This window comes from Dendrobates tinctorius, unplaced genomic scaffold (genome assembly GCF_039654945.1).
Source record: "Dendrobates tinctorius isolate UK_male_01 unplaced genomic scaffold, ASM3965494v1 ptg000089l, whole genome shotgun sequence".
NCBI lineage: Eukaryota > Metazoa > Chordata > Amphibia > Anura > Dendrobatidae > Dendrobates > Dendrobates tinctorius.
This window is the reverse complement of record NW_027361757.1, coordinates 11,423,493-11,450,479: the sequence shown is the minus strand read 5'-3', so window position 1 is coordinate 11,450,479 and position 26,987 is coordinate 11,423,493. Positions and strand designations below refer to the sequence as shown.

Genomic DNA, 26,987 nt, shown 5'->3' with positions numbered 1-26,987 from the left:
TAATTCTTATGAAAATGTGGCTGATGTTCACTGGGTGTGGTTAGAGCTCTTCCCAAGACTCTCCGCCCTTTCCCCCGATTTCTCTCTTTGACTGACAGATCACTGGCTGTTTAGTGAAGGTGGTGTGCTGGCAGTCGAGCAGGAGAACGTGGTGTTGGGCGGAGACTAGAACTGGGCAGGCAGAGGCTTGTGAAGTGCTCTGATCACACCCAGACACTAAGTCCTCATTTGCATATGAGTTAAAACATCAATTTTCCACTAATGGAGCAACAGGTTGCATAAACAAAGGTATGGATTATGATCACTTTCACAGAGCAACATGACCTCATAGATGGTTGATCAATTTCTCACATTTTGTTTTAAAGGAATCTGTCGGCTTCCGAGACCCCTATGATCTATCCAATAATAATAGTTGTACACGTAACCAAAGAAAACTGTGACGCAATGTTTTTCTACAATTCAAAAAACTTTATTTTCTGGAAGTAGAATGCTTCTTTAAAAATGAGAAATATGTCAATGACCCATCTTTTTTTTTTTTTCTTAGTAAACACATTTTGAAAGAAAATTTCATTAGCTCCACCAGACATCCACAGTATGATGGTTAGAAAAAAAATATTAAAATATTAATGAGGCGACCATACTGTTGGCAAATATGAGGCGTTTTCATTAGAGATTTACTTTGCTATGGGCCATTCAATGAAGAATTTGATAAGTTTTTCAGTTCCTGCCCTGAAGTAGCCCCGGACTTTGACATGGACTACACCTTACAACTTGGCTACTTCGGTAATGATTGAAAGCACACGGCGCTCCGCTCGTTTACTGCTGTGCCATTCTTTACACCTACACTCTGCAGTTAGAACATTGCTCTCTCGCTGTTCATTAGGGGATAATCGTCAGTTTGTGCAAACTTCTGTTATAAGCTCATCACCAAGCGAAGCACAAGTCTCCCATCACCAATCACTGCTAACTATGTCCATACCCAATGGATCCTGCTAATAATCACTGCAACAATCTATTTATTTTCCTTTTTCCAACACTACAGAAATGACCATAGACCAAATTCTGAGCAGAGCCTTTGTATGTACAGACATGTAGAAAGGAGTCCTATTCTGCTTGGGAATACAAGTTGATCATTGTGGACATGTTCCTCATACAAAGTCATTGTCATAATAGTTATTCAGTTTCATTGTCTTTTCGCTGAAGATATTAATGGATTGGTTTATATCTTTTTTTCTGTTATCAGTTCTTTATGAACTAGTATTGCCTATCTATAAGGATACTGATCAGTGTTTCCGGTAGTGGAATCGTCGGACTCTGAGTCTTGGCATCATGCTGTCAATATTGAATATACAAGTTTGATATGTTGGCACGGTGCTACTTTCACAAACAATGGCATAAGCTTATGGTTTCAAAACATGGCAGATACAGCTCTGGCAAAAATTAAGAGACCACCACATCAAAACCCTGTCATGGGCAGCCCATTCTCCAGACCTGAACCCCACTGAAAACCTCTGGAATGTAATCGAGAGGATGATGGATAGTCACAAGCCATCAAAGAAGAACTGCTTACATTTTTTCACCAGAAGCAGTGTGAGAGACTGGTGGCAAGCATGCAAGACACATGAAATCTGTTTTTAAAAATCATAGTTATTTCACAAAATTATGATTTCTGAACTCTTCCCGAGTTAAAACATTAGTATTATTGTTTCTAAATTATTATGAACTTATTTTCTTTGCATTATTTGAGGTTTGAAAGCACTTTTTTTTTATTTTGACCATTTTTCTTTGTGAGAAAAAAATACAAAATGTGTTGCCTGGAAATTCAGAGACATGTCAGAAGTTTATAACCTAAAAGAACAATTTACATTTTACTCAAAATATACCTATAAAGAGAAAAATCAGACAAACTGAACATTTGAAAGTAGTCTCTTAAAGGGGTTTTCCGGGCTTTTCACATAATCTCAGTCGATATCTGGGCTACAGAATTATGACAATAAGTGCGGTAATTTACTTTATGTCACCAGTTTGCACAGTTTTCTAGATATTCCGAACAGAATGTCGCAAGGGGGGTGTTTTATGGCATTGAAATGAGAACTGGTCGTTTCCTCCTACTCTATTAAAAACATGCCGTCTGTAGCAACAACATCCTCCATAGCGCCATAGCTTCAGTCCCTCCCTCCCCGTCCACATAAAGAACCCCTCCTCACATAGTAACAAATCCTCCCCGTCGCTCCCCCCCCCCACCACGCTGGTTCGGCCTCACCCGGTCTTCACATTGCCGGGAAAGCTGCAGCCAGAATGAGCGGGTCATGTGACAGGCGGGCTGAAGTGACGTGCACAGAGCCTGTCACATGACCCGCTCCTTCCCTGCTGCAGCTTTCACCGGCAATGTGAAGACCGGGTGAGCCGGACCGGCGTGGTGGGGGGGAATGGCGCCGGGGGGAATGGAGCGGCGGGGAGGATTTGTTACTGTGTGAGGAGGGGTTCTTTATGTGGACGGGGAGGGCCTGTAGCTATGGAGGGTGGGGTTGTTGCTATAGAGGGCATGTTTGGAGTAGAGTAGGAGGAAACGACCAGTTCTCATTTCAATGCCATAAAACACCCCCCCTTGGACGTTCTGTTCAGAATATCTCGAAAACCGTGCAAACTGGTGACATAAAGTAAATTACTTATTGTCATAATTCTGCAGCCCAGATATGCACTGAGATTATGTGAAAAGCCTGGACAACCCCTTTAATTTTTGCCAGAGCTGTATGTCCATCTACTGACAATCCTTGAAGAAGCACTCCCATTAAAGTTTTTATCCTCTTAATATATTGAAATAATCATGCTATAAAGCACTATGTAATTGCAATTGCTCATTTTCCTTTCTACCCAGTTAATTCTTCTGTTTTCCATTAGGTCTAAGGCTATGTGCACACACTGGAGATTCACCTGCAGGTTTTTTCCCGCGGAACCGCAGGTAAAACCGCAGGTAAATTGACCTGCGGTTTGGCCTGCGGTTTTGCCCTGCGGTTTCACACCTCTACTATGTTAAAGGTGTGAAACCGCAGCAGAATCCGCAGAAACAATTGACATGCTGCGGAAAAAACCCCGCAGCTTTTCCGCAGGTAAAAAACCGCAGCGTGAGCACTGCGGTTTTGAAAACCCATAGGCTAACATGGTAAAGTACCATGTCTGCGGAACTGCTGCAGTTCTGCAGGGCCAAAACCGCAGCAAAAACCGCAGCGTGTGCACATGGCCTAAGACATCACGTTTTCCCTGCATGACTCATTAGTCACTGCAAAAGTCCCTTGCAGGGAAGTATGGTGCAGTTTGGTCAGTAGTTGAAGAGGGGAATGGTTTTTCAGGGAATACTTCCTCTTTCTATGTAGAGCAGAGAAAGGGGGAGACAAAAAAGCGCAATAGGGTCTTATCCACGTTACAAAAGACAGTATATCATGAAATATGCTCACCTGGTTAGGATGAGATAAGAGCGTGTAGGTAGCGGCTGCTGCAGATCCACAGGTCTTCAGTGACCAAAGAAATGATGAATCCAAAGGGAGTTTGTAGCTATATTCCGCGCTGCCGCTTTAGACAAATTCCAGGAGAATGCTGTATGATTGCAGTGGTTTTATTCTACGCGTTTCAGGGGTCTCATGCCCCCTTCATCAGGAAATACCACAAATACATACAGGTATCACAGACATAAATAGGTTTGAAAGGATGCTGGATTTCAAAAAAATGAGTGCCAACAAGTCAGATGGTGCAGTGTCAAAGTTCAATGACACCACATGATTAACAGTTCACCTAAGATATATTACAAAAGAATACGTATTTTAAAAGATTTTTTGATTAAATTTTCGTTTACAAAACAGATGATAAAGTCAAATTTACGATTTAAACAAAAAAAAAAAAAAAAAAAAAAGGGAGGGGGGAGTTTATTCCTGTTTAGAGGTGGATACCTTACAAGTGGACTATCGTATGGAAACAGCAAACCGCTTTTTTTTCATTGAAAGCATTGCAATATTTATACAAAAGGGAAAAAAAGTAAAAACATAATTTTAATTCTTTACCAATAAAAAATATATAATTTTAGTTAAATTCTAAAAAATTAAATATAAAATTATTTTTTAGTATAGAGGAAATGGGTTAAAAAATAATAAAGGATGCTAAAAGCAGCAACACACGAGAAGCTGCACAGCAGTCAGCGCTGCTCAGAATGAGAACGCAAACAGCATGGATTCATTACTTCACTGATACAAAGATCATGGGCAAATTTTAGATATAACATGAAGCACATAAAAAAGGGGGTTAATATCAGATGCAGCAACACACAGGACGCTGTGCAGGAGCCAACTACTACTCAAAGTAAAAACGCAGGATAAAGCTGCAGAGTGAATGGGTGGCTTCATTAATAGATAAGATCGCAGGCAGCTTTTGTGTTCAACACGTGACACATAAGTCTTTACACTGTGAGGGAGTGGCAGTAACATTCTTGCACTGTTCACTAATCTCTATGGCTAGGCAATATATGCATGGGAGCTGAGTTAAAGGAGAAATAAGATACTATTATAGCCGGGGTCATTCTTTCATGTCAGACTAGTAGAATTAGTAGCGCTTACCCGGGCTTAATTAAAGAAGAAAAAAAAAAATTCAAAATTAATTAAGCCCGGGTAAGCGCTACTAATTCTACTAGTCTGACATGAAAGAATGACCCCGGCTATAATAGTATCTTATTTCTCCTTTAACTCAGCTCCCATGCATATATTGCCTAGCCATAGAGATTAGTGAACAGTGCAAGAATGTTACTGCCACTCCCTCACAGTGTAAAGACTTATGTGTCACGTGTTGAACACAAAAGCTGCCTGCGATCTTATCTATTAATGAAGCCACCCATTCACTCTGCAGCTTTATCCTGCGTTTTTACTTTGAGTAGTAGTTGGCTCCTGCACAGCGTCCTGTGTGTTGCTGCATCTGATATTAACCCCCTTTTTTTATGTGCTTCATGTTATATCTAAAATTTGCCCATGATCTTTGTATCAGTGAAGTAATGAATCCATGCTGTTTGCGTTCTCATTCTGAGCAGCGCTGGCTGCTGTGCAGCTTCTCGTGTGTTGCTGCTTTTAGCATCCTTTATTATTTTTTAACCCATTTCCTCTATACTAAAAAATAATTTTATATTTAATTTTTTAGAATTTAACTAAAATTATTTATTTTTTATTGGTAAAGAATTAAAATTATGTTTTTACTTTTTTTCCCCTTTTTGTATAAATATTGCAATGCTTTCAATGAAAAAAAAGCGGTTTGCTGTTTCCATACGATAGTCCACTTGTAAGGTATCCACCTCTAAACAGGAATAAACTCCCCCCCCCCCTTTTTTTTTTTTTTTTTTTTGTTTAAATCGTAAATTTGACTTTATCATCTGTTTTGTAAACGAAAATTTAATCAAAAAATCTTTTAAAATACGTATTCTTTTGTAATATATCTTAGGTGAACTGTTAATCATGTGGTGTCATTGAACTTTGACACTGCACCATCTGACTTGTTGGCACTCATTTTTTTGAAATCCAGCATCCTTTCAAACCTATTTATGTCTGTGATACCTGTATGTATTTGTGGTATTTCCTGATGAAGGGGGCATGAGACCCCTGAAACGCGTAGAATAAAACCACTGCAATCATACAGCATTCTCCTGGAATTTGTCTAAAGCGGCAGCGCGGAATATAGCTACAAACTCCCTTTGGATTCATTATGTAGAGCAGAGGAAAGAGAAGAATTAGCTGGGTAGAAAGGCAAAATAAGTAATTGTAAGTACAGAGTGCTATATAATATGATGACTGCAATAAATAAATAAAAAAAGAAACTTTGATGGGAGTGCTTCTTTAAAGCACCGTTCTGGCTTCACCCCCCCCCCCCCGATTCCTTTGTTAGGTATTATTTATGTAAGTGTAATGCATGTAGTCATATACTCACCGATCGGCATGTTCATCTGTTTTCAGACCCATACTGGCCGCTTCGGCACCATGTGGCAACTTTTGTAAGCCACTGGTTCCCTGAGTGTTCCGGAAGTCACTTTTCTCAATACAAGTCTGTGGGATGGAGAGTGAGGCTACAGCACCTTGTCCTTATTTCCCATAGACATACATTGGGAAGATGTTAAACGTGACCTCTATTTCACAACCAACCGGTATGTGATTTGGCCGGTCACAGCTGGAGTCACGTGATGCCAGAGTGGGGCTGAGAATGGCAGAGGATGACTAACTGTGAATATTAGATTACATGCATTACACTTATATATGTGATTCCCTCCTCTCCCTACAATGCTTGATTGGTGCTTTAAAGGGATATTCTATGTTAAATAGGTTAGAAAAGAAAAACCTTTGCAACTTGCAGAAATCTTCTTGAATCTCAAAACTGGTGTGATTTTTATATTTTATTATTTACTGCCTGTTGGCCTCGGTTACCGGCCACCACTACAGTCTAGTTTCAAATGTAATATAATATCCATAGACATGGGTATGGCACTCGCCGAAAATAAAATCCAAATTTTATTCCATAGGTAAATACTGAGATAGGCATGAGCAGTAAGTCGCTAGAACATGACGGCCTTTTGGCCTCTTACGCGACTCTTCTATAATAAGCGTCATGTGAGAGATTTTCAGTGAGAGCCATAGTTATTTTTATTTCCGTGGATATTACTTGGCGGACTGTGCAGTTTGTTGATATGTAGGGATGAGCAGATCCGTTGATGTTCGGGTTCTGGTACTTTATTCCAAAGTTTGGTTCAGGTACCAGTACCGTACTCAAACTTATACAAGAGCCCAACAAGGGGGACCCAAACTTTTGATCTTGAAAATAGTCTTGTCTATGAATCTTGTCTTTGTTGAATGAATAAAGCCATATAAATGTCAGGAACGTTCAGCAAACGCATGGGTCCAGACTAATGTGGAACGAGTCCAATACTAACGTCACTGCTCCTTAACCACCTTCTCATTTTTCATTACACATACATAAGTTACCTGAGATATGACGCCGGCTAAACTGTTGATGATTACAATTTCCTACTAATAGATAAATATAAAGATAATACAATTTCATGTAAAAATGGGACTCCCAATTCTGAAACTCTACACTTTTCGAAGGCTTGCTTGTTTTCGTCCTTCGCACCTGCTGTTACTATGACCATTTTATGGTTTCCTATCGTTTTCCTTCATTCCTTGTTCTTCTTACCTTTGCATAACAATAGAAGTTTGGTGTATCCACCATTACGTTTCCTATTTGTTATTTAGACGCTACGTGAAGAACTTTGGCTTTGAGAAAACTAAAGTTAAATATATACTCGATTACTATTCTCACCATTAACTGGGTTTATTACACCACACAAAGTCATTAGAGATGTATCACGGTCTGTTCTCGTATATCATATGCACATGTGTTATCTCTGGAATTCCCTGTCTGCACAGCGATAACATCACTCAGTTTATAGGTAGCAACACATTCCCCGGTGTAACCCAACCATCTGGCCAAGACAGCTGCAGGCTTTGAAAATTTCTTGGGTCCAGCCACCTGGGTTTCTGCATCGTTGCTGATTGTCATAATTCTCTGCGTTCATGTTTAACCAATTTTCTTTCCTTTATCTTGTATATGATTGGATCTCCGCTAGACAGAGGTAACCAGTGGGCACAGTTTATGGACTGGACCCTAATGTGATGGTGTTTCTGTTTTGTGTTCATCTACTGGATTCTTCCGTGCTTGTGATGTATAAACATTTCCTGCTCTGGCAATTGCATGACTTTTCCATTTATGTTTGCAAGATCCTTTTTGATTTATTTTTTATAGACGTCCTTTCTTGTATATGGAGTGTTGTTTGTTCTGCAGTTGTCTATACCTATATGTTTGTTAGTCTTCAAGTAGTCTCTGTCGGAGTTTCAGGATTTAGTTCTTTCTTAGTTTTCAGAGCTTTCTGCGTCTAGTCCTAATTTTTTATTATTGTATAGATGCACCTATAATGTTACATGACTTTTTTTTTTTTTTTTTGCTTATAAAAATGGGAACCTGGAAATTGTTTATTAGTTCTGGGGTACATTTATTTTTCATTGAAAGCTTTGAAAGCTAAAATTGTTACCATTATTCAGTGTAGATACACGGGACTGGCCTGGTTTTGTGTCCATTTCTAATGCTTTTGTGTCCATTTTGTAGAAAATTTCTCAAGAGCGAGAGAAGTTTGCAGATGAGGATAGTATTTTCTACACGTTGGGTGAATGTGGCCTGATCTCATTCTCAGACTATATATTCCTTACCACGGTTCTATCAAGTAAGTATGCCTGGTGAATAAATATAAATAGTATAATCTCTGAATTTTCACATTTAAAAAATAAAAATAGTTTGAATATTAACTGTAAATGATATGTGGGAAAGCCTTTTGACTAATATTTTCCTAGGACTCAATGTTGTTCCTAGGTTATTCCATTTTGAAATGCTATATGAATTAATTTGACAACTGGGTGTTACGAATTGGGGGTGTATCTCCGCATTGCATTGCAGACAATGTCATACACACCTATTTGGCAAAGGGAATAGTAATGCCAGATGTTAATTTACTACCGAAATACATTTCTTGGAGGGGTTATAGATGAATAACATAACACAGAGCCCCTGATCCTTTCAAAGCAATTTTGTCAAAATCTGGTGTAATTTGCCTTGAAATTTTCAATTTTTGTTCAATTTGGAGATCCTCAAGCATTTTGCGTATTCTGACCTTTTCACACCAGTTGCTCCCAGCACCGCGTATGTGGGCAGAGCTGTGTCCGGAGGGACATACAGAAGAGGAGTAACTCTATATCTCCTCTGATTCTTGAAATAATTTTAATTCAGTCAAGTTGTGGTGAGGTGCATACCACTCATCAGACGCTACTGATTCATCAATGGGTGTGCCCTATTAATGAATCAGGAGACTCTTACATGCCCCTTCACCAAGATCGGCAAGGAGATCTTTGGTCTTGATGGATCGGCCAACGTTCTACAAAGATATGTTCAAGAATGTACTATTAGGTGGTAACTTGCTGACCTTTTATAAGCCGCATGGATTGGCATACTAGGGATTCTTTATCCTTGACGAGGAACTTTTATTCTTGTTACAAACAAACAGCAACTGGCTGGATGCCAACCGCCTCTACATTCATTCTCTATTGTGCTACTGGAAAGAGCCAAGCGCACCACTCCGCACCCCCATAGGGGATGAATCTAGCAGGTTGAGCATGCGCACCGCCGTGGCAATTTAACAATAGAAAACGTTCCCCCGTTCTACCGATCTGTATGGGTCAACAAGATAACACCTATTCTGTGGATAGGTGATGAAGGGGTTGTCCAACGAAAAAATATTGTTTTTTCTACATTTTTCTGTTAGAGTTGTTTTAAACTTATACATTTTCTTGTACCAAATCTTACTGTTACTTTTTCCAGCTAACATCCAGGTTGTAGTGTATGGATTGTCTATTTCTTGAATGTTTGCCTGATTCATTAGTATCTTAGAAAGGTTTTGCCATAAAATATGGGCAGAAGCTTTGCTTAGCCCGTTCTTGCCTAATGCTGTGCCTGAGAACCGGAATCCAGATGCGTTTACAGACAGCTAATGAACATCAAGCTAATGAACTGTATGTAACCCCCACCCCCTGAAGATGGCTGGACCGTCATTGTAAATACATCATTGTAAATACAAACCTATGCTTTGTATCTCCCCCACCTCATTGTAGATTGTAAGCTCCACAAGCAGGGTCGTCTTATTTCGCTTTAATTATTGTATTGTTAACATTGTTACTTATGACTGTTGTGTTTGAAACTGTTCAACTGTAAAGCGCTGCGGAATATGTTGGCGCTATATAAATAAAGATTATTATTATTAAAAGGGGATGAAAAGCAATCTGCTATTGTCCCCAAGCAGGGACAGCCTCCATCCGCTGCCTAATAGCCTGCTACTTATTCTCTCCTGTGATTTATTTTTTTTTCTTCAGCATTAAAATAGAACAGGTCTGTTCATACACAGGGTTTACAAGACACCTTGGCGTTCTGTTATTTGCTGCTAAAGCAATGGCTGGTTCTAAAATTGACAATGTAACCTGATGACATAGGCCTTGTTGAAAATAAAATTTTTTTTTAAAATATTACAAAAGGTATGAAGACCTAGTAATCCCTGATAAGAAACTGCATTTGGGTATACAAATAACTACAAATATTGCGGTAGTCATAGACTGTGGTCGGAATGGGGGTAACATTGCCTCTGGGGGCCATTGTTCATTTACATACAAATATTAAATTTCTCTCATTCACAAATTGGCCTTTGCTTCTACATAATTATAGTCACTTAGGGCAGCACGGTGGATCAGTGGTTAGCGCTGCAGCCTTGCAACGCTGGAGTCCTGGGTTCGAATCCCACCAAGGACAACATCTGCAAGGAGTTTGTATGTTCTCCCCGTGTTTGCGTGGTTTTCCTCCGGGTACTCTGGTTTCCTCCCACATACATACTGATAGGGAATTTAGATTGTGAGCCCCATCGGGGACAGTGATGATAATGTGTGCAAACTGTGAAGCGCTGCGGAATATGTTAGCGCTATATAAAAATAAAGATTATTATTATTATTATTTACCGACACATGACATTAGTTACGTCATATGTTGGCTCCCTGACTTTGATGCGGGTTCAGGAACTGAGCCTGTATCCTTCTTAGCAGATGATGGCTGTGAGTAATGTTCAGCCATCATCTGCCTCTAACAGCTGCGCGTGGAGTGCAGCTCCACCCTTGACTGTTGAATGCCGCTGTCATTTAAAATTAAATAACCAAGTGAAAACAAGAAAAATGGAAAATAGCTATGTCGATAAAGGGATACAATTTGTTGAATAAATTATTTTTTTTTCTGTACGTAGTAAAACATGTATATTGTGCCAACTACTACTCATATAGAGGGGTGGTGGCCGACTCCTGCACAAGGACCCACTTGGAGGATCCACCTGTTCCTCTGTGGGCCCGACCGAGTCTGGTCATAGACTTTAGTTTATATACTGAACCTCATTGCAAATTGTTAGAAACCTTTAGCTTATTAAGCAAAACAAATAAATATATTTTTGAATTATCTTAAGGACTGTGCTGACTAAAGGTTTTGTCAGTCTTTAGCCATCCTGATAACTTCAGAAACGGCCTCGACTTACTGTGTCTTGCCAGCTAGATGGTCGCTGACTCCCCTGTTGGAATTCCATTTATCGGTCCTATCCCTGAGACGCACAGAGAGGTAGAGACAATTACACGTTTTGTGTATTATAAGGAAATGCAAGTTTACCATTGATTCATCAAAGATAGACGATCAATTAATTGTTAATTTGGGTTCTCGTTTCCTTATCAACTCCCTCCATTAAACACATGGTTCTACACGGTTTACAAATGCACATAAAATGGGGACTACTACATACACAATCAAGATGAGAATGATAAAAGCAACAAACTGCAACAATGGAGAAGTCCAACATGTCTTTATAGGCCCCTCTGTTACCAATCTGGAATTTGTGTGTAGTGTGTGCGTTGAAATACTTATCGGTAGCTGTCTTCTACCTTTTTCCAGCGTCACTCCTTTCCTCCTGCATCGTGTGACCACAGGTTTTTCTTGCTGGCTGACATCCCTGACTGTTGGTTCTACTTTTAGACCTTGTTCACACATTAAGTATGTTTTCCGTATTTTACCTCATTATTTGTAAGCCAAAGCCAGGAGTGGGTGAAAAGTGCAGAAGTGGTGACGGGTTTCTACTATACTTTTCCTCTGGTTGTTCCTCTCCTGGTTTTGGCTTACATATACTGAGGTGAAATACTGACCGTGTGAACAGGGCCTTAATGTAAGCCTCTTTCTGAGTCTCATCAACTTAGATTGAGAGAGTGCGGTGTGAGTTGGTTGGTCACAGCTGTGGTTATGTGATGCTGGAGAGAACACGTGCAGTTCTGGAAACAGCAGAAGACCGTGATCGCTAAGTATTTTCATGCACGCATTTAACACACATTACTGATTGGTAACTGGATTAAAAAAAATAATTTAAAGTATGTTCCCATGTTCAGAAATTGCTGCAGCGTATTTATGCAGAGTCAAAACCGCAGCGGCCAGATGTCACAGCTTAGTGGCTGGGATTTCTAGAAATCCCATATCTACTGTGCGTCCATGTGCACCTGCGGTTCACCCGCGGAAACTGACATGCGGCACATCTTTCAGATTCGCAGCATGTCAATTTCTGTTGTAGAGACGCCAATCTCTGCAACAGAAATTTCCTCAGTAGAATGTATTTGATGCAGTAAATCCGCATGGTTCACTGTGCATGTGGATTTAACTGCGTGATTATAACGTAGCGTTTTGAACGCAACAAAAATATTATGCATCCAAATCGCTGCTGCTTCCTGATGGTTGGCACGTACCCTAAAGGGAACCGGTCATGTAAAATAATGCTGTTAACCTGCATATATGGGGTTAATCACCAGGTTAATACTGTTATGACACCATGTGGCGCCGACACTGAGACCCCTGCTACCAGGAGGAAATGAACTTTATTCCCCCTTCCCCCAGCAGCGTTCAGCTTCCAGTCATAAGGGTGGCCCCGGTTTCAGTCACTGCTCTGTGTATAGATAGAGAGCAGTGGTAATAACCACACCCTCAGCACTACCTGACAGGGGCTCAGCATTAGTGCTGACTGTCAGTGCCGGGGTCGTGGTTACAGCTATCACTCACTATACACAGAGCTGAACGCTGCTGGGGGAAATAAAACTCATTTTCTCCCAGCCGCAGAGTTCTCCGTGCCGGTGCCATATGGTGTCAAAACAAGGTTATCATGCAGATTAACCCCAAATCTGCAGGTTAACAGCATTATTTTACATGACAGGTTCCCTTTAACCCCTTTACGACTTATGACGTATTTATACATCATAGATCGTGTCCCTGCACTCTGTGGGCTCCGGCACCGAGCCTGCATGTTTTCCGGCATGTGACAGCTGACATGTTTCCTTAGCAGCTGCGGTTGGAATTGCTATCCACCTGCAGCTGTTAAAATGTTAAATGCCGCTGTCAATCTCAAACAGTGGCATTTAACATTGCCGCGCTGGAAGCACGTCACTAATCCCGACTTTAGGCGCCCCTGTCACATGATCATGGGGCGCCGATGGTTTGGCATGACAACCTGGGGTTGCTGCTATGAACACCGCCCAGTTGCCAGTGTTCATAGCAGATGAGTATTTATGCTACAGCCCTGCTATGTGTGGCATAGGCAATCGGAGTATTGCAGCTTCAAGTCTCCTAAGGAGACTATTGAAGCATGTAAAGTATAAAAAGTATAAATGTAAAGTATAAAAAAAAAGGTTTTTAAAATTATAAAAGTTCAAATCACCCCCTTCAGAATAAAGCAATAAAAAACAAATGCAAGAGTCTGTCTGGATCTCAGAAACTCACTCAGCTTTTAGGCACACACACTGATTACAAGCAAACAGATCACAGGTGGGGATGTTACCTGTAGTAGCCATTCAAATCCATTTGTGTCAACTTCTGTGCATGTTATCAGGCCAAAATCACCAGGATATGTGAACTTTTGATCAGGGTCAGTTGGATGATTTGGGTTGTCATTATGATTTAAAAATGAGAAAACACAGTAGTTTGACAATAAATGGCTTCACCCAACCACTAACCATGAGTGGAGAAAAAAGCTTTGGTGTTACCATTCATATTCTCTGAAAAAGGCCGAGAAAGCAAAAATTCTGCCGGGGTTTGTAAACTTTTGAGCACAACTGTAAATGCTGGTATTCTTGCAATGTCATCATTTTGGGTATACTTCACTTATAGCCCATAGGTCTATTCAGATGGCTGGAGTGTTAGTTTACACCCCAAGCATGTTTGCAAAAACTTTTGCAAAGGGATACAACTTTGGCATATCTGGATGTGCTTGTTGACATCAATCGTTGGGCCTTGTATATGCTGGGTGTGTGGATGTATTGCATCTTATCAGAAGTTGTCAGGAGGGAATTAACATATTTTCCATCTTTGATTCTCCTATTTACAACTGGTGAGATCCCCCTATAAATAATCATTTGATTTTTACAGCACCAACATAATCCGCAGCACTTTACAATTAAGCCGGGTCATGTACAAAAATTAAAGGGAATCTGTTGCCTGAAAAGCGCTATTAAGGCCTGTTTCACACCTCCGTTTTTGTGGGTCAGTTAAAATCCGCCAAAATGGCGGAAAGCGGATCCGTTGCTAACTGATGTGATCGGATGGGACCGGACCGTTTTTTTTGACGGATCCGCCAAATGAATTTTAAAGGAGTCGCTGCCCGAGAGAGAAAGAGAGAATTTTTTTTTCATCCGCCAGAAAGGATTTCAGAGTTAAATTCCCGGCTGACTTCCTTTCTCCGGGCATGCGCACTGTAAAATGCGGATCCTGCAGCAAAAAAAGTTGTAGGGTCCGTCCAGGCATGTCGGCGGACACAATTTGGCGGATCCGCAAAAAAACGGATCCAACGGATGGCCATCCGTCAAGATCCGCCGGTAATGCAACTCAATGGGGAAAAAAACGGATCCGCAAAAAAAAATGGCGGATCCGTTTTTTTCAAAAACCTGCGGATTTTGACTGATGGTCAAAAACGGAAGTGTGAGACAGGCCTAACCTGTAGATAGCAGATTAATAATATTGTGAAGCTGCCTGGTGCCTGTCCTTAGACCCACGCTGAGGAAATTAACTTTATTCACTCAGTCAGTGTCCCAATTTCAGCACTGGAATGGAGCCGCGCTAGAATGCTCGGTGTAGATTGGCAGCTGTAACGGCGCCCTCCGCACTGACTGACAGCAGCTCTCCATTAGCGCTTGCTATCTGTCGGTGCTGGGGTTGTGATTACAGCCCCTACTTCCCATACACTGAGTGGTGACTGCAGCCGGGCCAGCACCGCTCCCCATGTCTGAAACCGGGAATAATTTAATTTCCTTCTGACATCGGGGATCGAAGTGCTGGCGCCGGGCAGCTTCACAACACTATTAACCTGAAGATTAACCACAGATCTGCATGATGATGGCATTTTTTCAGGTGACAGGTTCCCTTTAAAGACCATACAAAGTAACTCATAGTTGATGAGTTACAGGAGGAGTGAGGGTCCTGCTCACAAGATGCAATCTACAAGGAATTAGGGGGGAACACAATAGGTAGAACGTGTCATGTACAGTCCAGCCTTCATAATAATAGGGCGTTTCAGATAAGCTGCCAGATCCGTTCATCATTGGTTTGTTCAATAAGTGTGATAAAATGATAATTCTTTGGAAATTGGAACATGACATTTTAGACACTGTGGTTCTTAGCTTAGATTTTGGAGCATGTGCCCACACTAGTCATGAATTTGGCTTCCTATTGTTTTTTAGCTGTAGATTGTAATTAGAAGCGGTGAATGGCATACAGAAATATTGCTTCACCGTTCATATAACAGGGTCTTTGTTTTCTTACATTGCCCTCTACTTTCAGCAGCCACTGTGTAGTGGAATACTGTGCTATGGCTCTGAATTATGAAAGTTATAATAATCATGGCAGAATAATGATTGGCCGCCTGGTGCTTTTTACATCCCGCGGTGCTGAAAGCTGCTTCACTGAAATGAATGATGGCATTGTGGGAATCGGCATCCCCAGCAGTGACGGAAATTGGAGAATATACGAGGCGGTGCGAGCTTGTTTCATATGTGCATGCTGTGTACAGACATAGTAATGGCGAACAATTACACGTACAATACCGTCGCGGGATCTCTTTCTTTTGTAATCCAGTGTAATCTTGAGCATTGTGTTCTTAGCTCATGTTTCTGGTAAACTCGCCAGGTGACTAAAACATGCTTTCTTGTATTATTATAATGCGTGTTTCCAGATCTTGAGCATGGGCAAGCCCTTTATTGGCTGCTGAGAAAAATCAGGTGATGTCCCTACTGACACTATTACATAGCTTTTTTATCTTTTAACTATGTTTTTTCTTTTTGTATCTTTGTTGATTTACATCGTACTTTGCACATGGCTGGAGAACAGCTCTTGGAAGAGGTGATGGATGGGCTTATATCAGCGGATTGATGTCTCTGAAGATAGAAAAGTAGATAGTATTCGCTTAACAATCTACACCACTATAAAAAATGGCAAACCCCAAACTCGAAGCAAAATGGCAAAAAAATCCCATTTTATGACATCCCAAACATCATTCTAGAATGCTTTCTGAAGACCTGGGCTGTCGTCTGTGATGTGGTATGATCAGACCATGTCTCTGTACGGTCAGACACGGCCATTACACAGTACACAGCAGGGGCACATTTATAAGATTATCTCAGCACAGGAATATTTTATTTAAACACATCCAATTGTGGAAATTATTATTCCAATATCTATTGATTTAAAATGAAATTTTGTTCGTGGGAAAACCCCTTTAAACTTTACAGAGGACCTATCACCTTTACACAAATTAGCATATACCATAGTAAAGAGGCTGCATGTGTATATAACCATGGAATAAATCACCTTTGAAAGCATAATATCTGTGAATAGAAGAACTATGTTAAGGTACTGTCACACTTAGAGATGTACCAGCGATCCCGACCAGCGATATGACGCGGTCCGGATCGCTGGTACATCGCTGAGTGGTCGCTAGTGAGCTGCCACACAGGCAGATCTCACCAGCGACATCGCTGGGGTCGCGACTTACCTTTCAGACGCGGCGATCCTGACGTCCTCCTGCCCGGCTCCACGCGTCGCTCGTCGTCACAGCAGGAAGCGCCGCAGGAAGCTGACGACGAGAAACGGTCCTGGACGTTCTCGCGCGATCAGCGACAACCAGCGGGGGAGCGGGTTGTAGGTAAGTATCAGACACAGCGATATCACTAGCAATATCGCTATAACGTCACAAGTTATAGCGATATTGCTAGCGATATCGCTTAGTGTGACAGTACCTTTAAGAGAGTCACCGTTCATGGGAGCCGCCATCTTGAGGTTAGCAGCTCAGCGTGCTGTGTTATAATGAAACACCCCCAGATTACAGGCTGGTCACTAGGCAGCGCCGGAGGCTACAGAGTAACGCGCAGCATGTATTACCCATATCCGCTTACTGTCTGGTAATTTCGCAAACCAGTTTGAGTGGTCTCATTTATAATAGTTCACATTTATTGTAACACAGAAAGTGTATATAGATAAATATGTTATATAAAACCTTCTGGCTAACATGGGTAAAATGCCACATCCTAGATATTACCGAATCAAATATTCAAGTTGCAAATCTTTATTCGTTACATAGTGGAATGCTTTGAGAACAATAAAACATAAAAATGATCAATGTAAATCAAAATTAATATCCCATGGGAGCATAAATTTGTATTGATACTCAGAATCAGTGGAAAATGAAATTTGAGGCTGATCCAACTTTAGTGGAAATGCCTCAAGACAGGGAAATGATGCTCCGTAGTGGGTGTGGCCTCCATGTGTCTGTATAACCTCCCTACAAAGCCTGAGCATGCTCTTGATGAGGCGGTGGATGGTCTCGTGAGGGATCTCCTCCCAGACAGGGACTAAAGCATCCGCCAACTCCTGGACAGTCTGTGGTGCAACGTGACGTTGGTGGATGGAGCGAGACATGATGTCCCAGATGTGTTCAATCGGGTTCAGGTCTGGGGAACGGGAGGGCCAGTCCATAGCTTCAATGCCTTCATCTTGCAGGAACTGCTGACACATTCCAGCCACATGAGGTCTGGCATTGTCCTGCATTAGGAGGAACCCAGGGCCAACCGCACTAGTATATGGTCTCACAAGGGGTCTGAGGTTCTCATCTCGGTACCTAATGGCAGTCAGGCTACTGCTGTGTGGCCTTCCAAAGAAATGCCACCCCACACCATTACTGACCCACTGCCAAACCGGTCATGCTGAAGGATGTTGCAGGCAGCAGATCGCTCTCCACAGCGTCTCCAGACTCTGTCACATTTGTCACATGTGCTCAGTATGAACCTGTGAAGAGCACAGGGGGCCAGTGGCTATGTTGCCAATCCTGGTGTTCTGTGGCAAATGCCAAGTGTCCTGCATGTTGTTGGGCTGTGAGCACAACCCCCATCTGTGGATATCGGGCACTCAGACCATCCTCATGGAGTCGGTTTCTAACCGTTTGTGCAGACACATGCACATTTGTGGCCTGCTGGAGGTCATTTTGCAGGGCTCTGGCAGTGCTCCTCCTGTTCCTCCTTTCACAAAGGCTGAGGTAGTGGTCCTGCTGCTGGGTTGTTGCCCACCTACAGCCCCCTCCACGTCTCCTGGTGTACTGGCCTGTCTCCTGGTAGCTCCTCCAGCCTCTGGACACTACACTGACAGACACAGCAAACCTTCTTGCCACAGCTCGCATTGATGTGCCATCCTGGATGAGCTGCACTACCTGAGCCACTTGTGTGGGTTGTAGAGTCCGTCTCATGCTACCACAAGTGTGAAAGCACAACCAACATTCAAAAGTGACCAAAACATCAGCCAGAAAGCATTGGCACTGAGATGTGGTCTGTGGTCCTCACCTGCAGAACCACTCCTTTATTGAGTGTGTCTTGATAATTGCTAATAATTTCCATCTGTTGTCTATTCAATTTGCACAACAGAATGTGAAATTGATTGACAATCAGTGTTGCTTCCTAAGTAGACAGTTTGATTTCACAGAAGTTTGATTTACCTGGAGTTATATTCTGCTATTTAAGTGTTCCTTTTATTTTTTTAGCAGTGTGTGTGTGTGTGTGTATGTGTATATGTATGTGTGTGTGTATATATATATATATATATATATATATATATATATATATATATATATATATATATATATATATATATATATATATATATAATGTGTGTGTGTATGTATGTATATGTGTGTGTGTGTGTGTGTGTGTGTATATAAATATATATATATACACACTCTCACACACACACACACACACACACACACACACACACACAGTAGGCCATTTATATGGATACACCTAAATAAAATGTGAATGGTTGGTGATATTAACTTGCTGTTTGTGGCACCTTAGTATATGGGAGGGGGGAAAATTGAAAATGAAAACTGAAAATGTTGCAGTGGTCTCTTATTTTTTGCCAGAGCTGTATATACTGAATAAATAATAAAGATGAGCGAGCATACTTGGATAAGGTGTTATCTGAGCATGCTCAGGTGCTAATAGAATAGAATTTCTTCAGCAGGCTTGAATACTATGTTCAAGTCCCCGTGGCTGCATGTCTCATGGCTGTTGGACAGATGCAGGGATTGTCTAACAAACAGGCAATCCCTGCATGTTTTGTAGCTGTTGAAAAGCTGTGAGACATGCAGCCACAGGGACTTGAACATAGTATTCAAGCCCGCCGAAGAAATTCTATTAGCACCTGATCATGCTCAGATAGCACCTTATCCAAGTACATTCGCTTATCACTAGTAGAAACAGTACGGCTTCTCATGTACACACACAAGATAGTAGATTCTGTGACATGTACATCTAACATAATGCATTATGGATATTTTTATGTGCGTACATTTTTCCATTTTTTGTTCCAGGAGCGTAAAAAAGGGTGAATGACTATTAGATTCACTTGTTTGACTGCTTGCTATCTGTTCAGGCTGTTCGACACCTGGGAATATCTGAGTAAGCCACTTGTAGCCACTTTTGGCAAAGGATTATCTTCTGACGTAACAAAGGATGGGGCATCAACACGCCCCATCCTTTTCTGCCTTGATGTCGTCTGCTCGGGGAAAGTTGAGAGGTCCTTATTAGAGATGAGCAAATACGATCGGAATCGAATATTGTTTTTGCAATATTCGTCGAACACATCTGAACGTCATTAGAGTCTCTGGGAGTAGAAATTACCGAATATGTTTGGAACCTATCATCAACCATACATTCAGCACGAATATGGCACTAATATGTCAAAATCACATTTTGGGACAGTAACAGAACAAATTCGCTCATCTGTACTCCTTATACAACATTAAATGGTTGTCTGGTGACTCTAAAATTGGCAGGGATGACTGACTTTTGTGTCTTTAACCTCCACCAAACCTTTTTAAATAAAGCTAACACTATCAGAAGACAGAAGTATATACCATAGAATATGGTCACTGTTTGGTTTAATATATATTCACATTGCATTTCTCAGACCTGATTACAATGAAATGGTTCTATTATATAAAGAGGAGCTGTGCAGAGAAATAAGAATGTATATGCTTATCTAAATATGAAGGATCCATCTGACCAGATCAACATGTCATCCCTTTCTACTTTTGGTACTAAGCAAACCCCTGTGGCCAAATAATTATTTAAAGGGAATCTGTCACCAGGTTTTTGCACCTAATATGAGAACAGCATGATGTAGGGGCAGAGACCTTGATTCTAGTGATGTGTCACTTACTGGGCTGCTTACTGTAGTTTTGATAATCAGCAGGAGATTATCACTAGACTAGTGTGCCGCGCTGTATTTCTGCCTATCCAGAGTGCTCACAGAGCTGTCAATCAGTGGTGAGGGCAGAGTTATACAGCATTCAGAAAACTGATAGATCTGCAGTAGAGAAAACAGTGATTTTCTTCAAGTTTCAGCAAATCCCAATAAATGAGGCACAGATGGGATGAGGGTCTCGGCCGCTACATCTTGTTGGTTTTCGATGGTTAGCTAAAACATATTGACAGAGTCCCATCTGTAATGATTGTGAAGAATTTCCTAATAAATAATTACATTGGAACAGGTCACCAGAGTTTTCTTCTAGACTTGTCTTTGATTTCTGATGTATAAAACTCTGTGCCTCATTAATTATTTTTCTCTGTTTGATAAATAAAATCCTGTCTGCCACTTTTGTAGCAATACTTGATAAAAGCAAATAATAATGATGTGATCCGCTCCTTTACTCTGGGCCATGAGATCTGCTGTTGGTTCATATTGTGTCACCTTCTTTAAATCGAGTGTCTCCTCTTTACTGCATAATAATGCTACGCTCAGCGCTTTCCTCCGAGGTGGGCTACCAAATCGATAGCGTGACCGTGTGACCTACGAGAGCATTGATTGATTGTGATGTAACAGTGTTTGACTAGAGAAGTCCTGAGATTGAACGCGCTGGGAATATCTCCTGTGTTACAGACATTTGAATTCCCATTTTGAAGACTTTTAGATCACAGTTCCAGGTTTCTTAATAAAATACAACTCAATCCTGGACTTGGTATGTCTTGGTAATTATCTGTTCCATTTGTAGTCAAAGTATAAAATACTCCCAGATTTGGTCAAATTGTGCCCCCTGGCAGCCAGTGGGCTGAAATGAAATGCTACTAAGCGGCAGCAATGTCTGCAGCAATGCCGTACGCACCTGAGCTGCTTAGATCTGCGCTTAGAGACCAAGATCGTGACAAGAATAAAGACCATGGGGGAGATCAGAGTAAGGATTGCAGCCCCCTCAAGGTTCTTCTATGCTTTTTATATTTAAAGGGGTTTTCCGTTTTCTAAAAACTCCTCTGCTCCTTCGCCAACTAGCTGCCTTTTTGTTCTTGTTTGAAAAAAAACAAACAAACTGTAGTCGAGGAACAGGAGTTTCCCAAAACCAGAAAATCCCTTTAAGGTTGATTAATAGATGCAGTATAATTTACTGATATTTCAAACATTTATAATAAATGGTATATGGTTTTAATTAGCTGCTACTGACATGAATTCATGTTCCAACAAACCCTATGATGACTGCTCAGTATTAAGTGATAAAATGAATATAACAATAAGTAATATTAAACATTATTAACATATCAATAGTGAGCAATGTTAAGTTAAGCCTTTTGGTTTGTTTTTCCACAACTGTCAGGGGTCTCTTATGTGACACCTTGAGAAAATTGAGTGCCCACCTATCATTCATGTTGTATTTAAAGAGAATCTGATAGTAGGATCAGCCTTTCTAAGCCGTCTGTATGGGCATGTAGGTCATGGGAAGTTGAATAAAATGATGAGCTGAAAACTGCAATCCGATTATTCCAGTCTTATTCCAGAGAAATCCACATTTTCTTAATACCGTCTATAAATGAGCTGTTATGATCTATGGTCCAAACACTGATCTCCTTGAGAATCTGCCTCCAGAGATTATTTCAAATGCAAATGAGTATTACCAGTGCGAGACATGAAATTACTGACAGTCTGCTCTCCTTGATTTACATGTCTCACCCTGGTAACGCCTCCTTTCATTTAAAATGCGCTCTGGAGGCAGATTCTCAAGGAGATCTATGTCCGGCCCATAGATCTGTTGTGGCCCCACCATTTTTGACCACCAGTCAATCTAAAGCAGACAGTTGGGGGCTAGTATTCTCAGACTAGTAAGTGGCCATTGATATTGCCCCAAAGCCACCCAGTGAAGGCACATCTATTAGATGCGCCAATTCTAGAGCTTTTCTCAGCTCCTCCCACTTGCCGTGTGGCAGTGGCAAGTGGGGTTCATATCTGTGGGGTTGATGTCACCTTTGTATTGTCTGGTGACGTCAAGCCCACGGCTTAGTAATGGAGAGGCCTCTATAAAACACTTATCCATTACTAATCCTATAGTTATATTGTAAATAAATACACAGCCAGAATAAAGTCCTTTATTTATTATAACCTCACCACAGTCTTCATCCCAACCCTAACCCATCTCTTCAACCTATCACTAACAACTGGTATTTTCCCCTCAAGCTTTAAACATGCCTCCATCACACCTATCCTCAAAAAGCCCTCTCTTGACCCATCCTCTGCATCTAGCTATCGCCCTATATCACTTCTCCCATACGCCTCCAAGCTACTGGAACAACACGTCTACCTTGAACTGTCCTCCCATCTCTCTTCTTGCTCCCTCTTCGACCGCTTACAATCTGGCTTCCGGTCACACCACTCCACTGAAACTGCCCTTACTAAGGTCACCAATGACCTCTTAACTGCCAAGAGCAAGCGACACTACTCTGTCCTCCTCCTCCTGGACCTGTCGGCTGCCTTTGACACAGTGGACCATTCCCTATTATTACAGACCCTCTCATCCCTCGGCATCACAGACTTGGCCCTCTCCTGGATCTCATCATACCTAACAGACCGGACATTCAGCGTCTCCCACTCACACACCACCTCCTCACCTCGCCCCCTATCTGTCGGAGTCCCACAAGGTTCAGTCCTAGGGCCCCTGCTGTTCTCTATTTACACCTTTGGCCTGGGACAGCTCATAGAATCTCATGGCTTTCAGTATCATCTTTATGCTGATGACACACAGATCTACATCTCTGGACCAGATATCACCTCCCTACTAACCAGAATCCCTCAATGTCTGTCCACTATTTCATCCTTCTTCTCCACTAGATATCTGAAACTCAACATGGACAAAACAGAATTCATCATCTTTCCCCCATCTCACGTGACCCCCCCTACGAACCTATCAATTACAGTAAATGACTGCCCACTCTCCCCAGTCCCATAAGCTCGCTGCCTCGGAGTAATCCTTGATGCTGATCTCTCCTTCAAACCACATATCCAAACCCTTTCCACTTCCTGCCGACTTCAACTCAAAAATATTTCACGCATCCGTTCATTCCTCACCCAAGAATCTGCAAAAACCCTAGTCCATGCCCTCATCATCTCTCGCCTTGACTACTGCAACCTCATGCTCTGCGGCCTCCCCTCAAACACTCTCGCACCCCTCCAATCTATTCTAAACTCTGCTGCCCGACTAATCCACCTGTCCCCCCGCTATTCCCCAGCTTCTCCCCTCTGTCAATCCCTTCACTGGCTCCCAATTGCCCAGAGACTCCATTACAAAACCCTAACCATGACATACAAAGCCATCCACAACTTGTCTCCTCCATACATCTGTGACCTCGTCTCCCGGTACTTTCCTGCACGCAACCTCCGATCCTCACAAGATCTCCTTCTCTACTCCCCTCTTATCTCCTCTTCCCACAATCGCATACAAGATTTCTCTCGCGCATCACCCCTACTCTGGAACTCTCTACCACAACATATCAGACTCTCACCTACCATCGAAACCTTCAAAAAGAGCCTGAAGACCCACCTCTTCCGACAAGCCTATAACCTGCAGTAACCACCGATCGACCAAACCGCTGCACGACCAGCTCTACCCTCGCCTACTGTATTATCACCCATCCCTTGAAGATTGTGAGCCCTCGCGGGCAGGGTCCTCTCTCCTCCTGTACCAGTTATGACTTGTATTGTTTAAGATTATTGTACTTGTTTTTATGTATACCCCCCTCACATGTAAAGCGCCATGGAATAAATGGCGCTATAACAATAAATAATAATAATAATAATAATAATAATAATTTGAAATAAAAACAACACACACTTATCCTTTTTTTTAATTTAAAGATAACAAACACATTTAGGTGAGTATAACGCCCATTTCATTGAAGCCCTTGTCTCCTGTAATAAAGCAAAAATAAAAAACTACATCCCTCACCTCTTCATTGTTCTGTCCCATGCCGTAATCCATAAATAGTTTTCAACCTGGACAGTGTCAGGGTGCGACAATACAAAGATAATGTCAACCCCACAGATATGAACCCCACTTGCTCACAGGGCAAGTGGGATGAGCCGGGCAAAGCGCCATAATTAACCCCATATCTGCAGATTAATAGCATTTTTTTCTGGTGACAGGTTCCCTTTAAGTGTGTTGTACGACCTATTATTTCCATCATATTATATAGAATCCTACACCCTCTTCAATTAACCCCTTTTCATTATCACCTGTAAGCTAATGTTTCGGTTTTTTTTTTTGATTTTTTTATTTCCTTAGCTCCACAAAGAAACTTTGAAATTGCTTTTAAAATGTTTGATCTGAATGGAGATGGAGAAGTTGACATGGAAGAGTTTGAGCAGGTGAGTAAATTTTTCTTCCATGTTTAGCAAAATTTTAGCTGTATTGTCCGTATTTTTTTACCTTACATTATTACCATGTTTCCTCTTCCAGAACATGCAGTTAATGAAAGTGCTCTATAATAACCCAGTTGTGATCACTGAAATTTTAGCAAGCTAAATACCTTTGCCAAAAACATCCCTTAATTTTAGTATGGTTTTATTTATTGTCATGCGGCTAACATAAGCTATTAACGTGTCTATAGTATTTTCACACTGGTTTTAATGCTTTAACTCCATCCAACACATACTAACTTCTGACAGGTACTCATGTTTCTCTTGAGGTATCATATACGATGAAAAGAACAATCTATTCTGTCCTGTCTGTCACAAGTACTTGGGTGCTTTGATGAAAAGAACCTTTGAATCAAAGTAAAAAGTAACATTTTTTGTGCAAGAATGGAAACTTGTTAGAAACTTTTTGTGTGATTGTGTGCTATAAATTAATGGTCATGTTGTAAATTGTGAATATTTCTCCACCCTTCATCTTTGGTATTAATGTTGTGTTTTATGCTGTTTATATGTGTTGTGGTATACTCCTACATTGCAGAATTTCAATATTTGCAAATGACACTAAACTCTGCAGGGTAATCAATACTGAGGAGGACAAGTTATTACAGGAAGATTTATGCAAACTAGAAGATTGGGCTGATAAATGGAAAATGAGCTTTAATGGGGATAAATGTAAAGTCATGCACTTGGGTAGAGCAAATAAGATGTATAATTATGTGCTTAATTGTAAAACATTGGGCAAAACGGTCACTGAAAAAGACCTGGGTGTATGGGTGGACGACAAACTCACATTTAGTGGCCAGTGTCAGGCAGCTGCTGCAAAGGCAGATAAAATAATGGGATGCATTAAAAGAGGCATAGATGCTCATGAGGAGAACATAATTTTACCTCTATACAAGTCACTAGTGCGACCACACTTAGAATATTGTGTACAGTTCTGGTCTCCAGTGTATAAGAAAGACATAGCTGAACTGGAGCGGGTGCAGAGAAGAGCGACCAAGGTTATTAGGCTTATGGGGGGTCTGCAATACCAAGACAGGTTATTACACTTGGGGTTATTTAGTTTGGAAAAATGAAGGCTTAGGGGTGATCTTATTACAATGTATAAATATATGCGGGGACTGTACAAAGACCTTTCTAATGATCTTTTTACTCTTAGACCTGTGACGGGGACAAGGGGGCATCCTCTACGTCTGGAGGAAAGAAGGTTTAAGCATAATCACAGATGCAGATTCTTTACTGTAAGATCAGTGAGACTATGGAACTCTCTGCTGTATGACGTTGTAATGAGTGATTCCCTACTAAAATTTAAGAAGGGCCTGGATGCCTTTCTTGAAAAGTATAATATTACAGGTTGTTCTGCTCATTCATGTGCAGCAAAACATTTCTTAAGTGCTGTTCCAGTTACGGCCATTAGATGTCATAGTTGCCCTTCTCTTTCCTGTTCATGGATTTAGAATCCTTTCCCTTTAATAGTTATTCTGTTTAGAACCGCACTTCCAGGTTTCCCGGGCTTGAAGCTTGTAGCCATTTTCTCCCGGTTCTCTGAGCTACTCACATGTTTCCTGCTCTCTGCAAAATCGCTGCTTCTGGCAAGCTGATTCCGGTGAGGGTTTAATGCAGTTATGTGTTGTGCTATGCATCTGTGTTAACTAGCCATAATGCAGCCCCCATGATATGTGCAATGTATTTCCACCTCCTTGTAATGCCTTTGCACTCCATGTTAGACAGATGCACCCCTGTTCAGTTAGTGCAATGCTGGCAGCCTTGAGTTGCTTAGATATCTCTCTTCCCTGCATTGTGTTGTATTAAGGCCCCGTCTCACTAAGCGATCTCGGTAGTGAGATCGCTGCTGAGTCACAACTTCTGTGACGTAACAGCGATCTCACCAGCGAGATCGCTGTGTGTGACAGCGATCAGCGAGCGGCCCCCCTGCCGGTATCGCTGATCGCTGGAAGAAACCTCTGGACATTTCTTTTGTCGCTTGTCTCCCGCTGGCCAGCACGCATCGCTGTGTGTGACAGGCGGGAGACCAGCGATCAGGT

At 41.5% G+C, this 26,987-nt stretch overlaps 1 protein-coding gene across 2 annotated transcripts in view; it reads left to right on the top strand.

The window, feature by feature from the left end:
- The window catches only part of MICU1 (mitochondrial calcium uptake 1), a 402,009-nt gene that overhangs the window by 156,512 nt on the left and 218,510 nt on the right, over positions 1 to 26,987 (top strand). For both annotated transcript variants that reach the window (XM_073585810.1, XM_073585809.1), the window contains exons 6-7: positions 8,182 to 8,296; positions 24,812 to 24,894. In XM_073585810.1, coding sequence (XP_073441911.1) covers positions 8,182 to 8,296; positions 24,812 to 24,894 — 198 coding nt within the window. The remainder of the gene's footprint in view (positions 1 to 8,181; positions 8,297 to 24,811; positions 24,895 to 26,987) is intronic.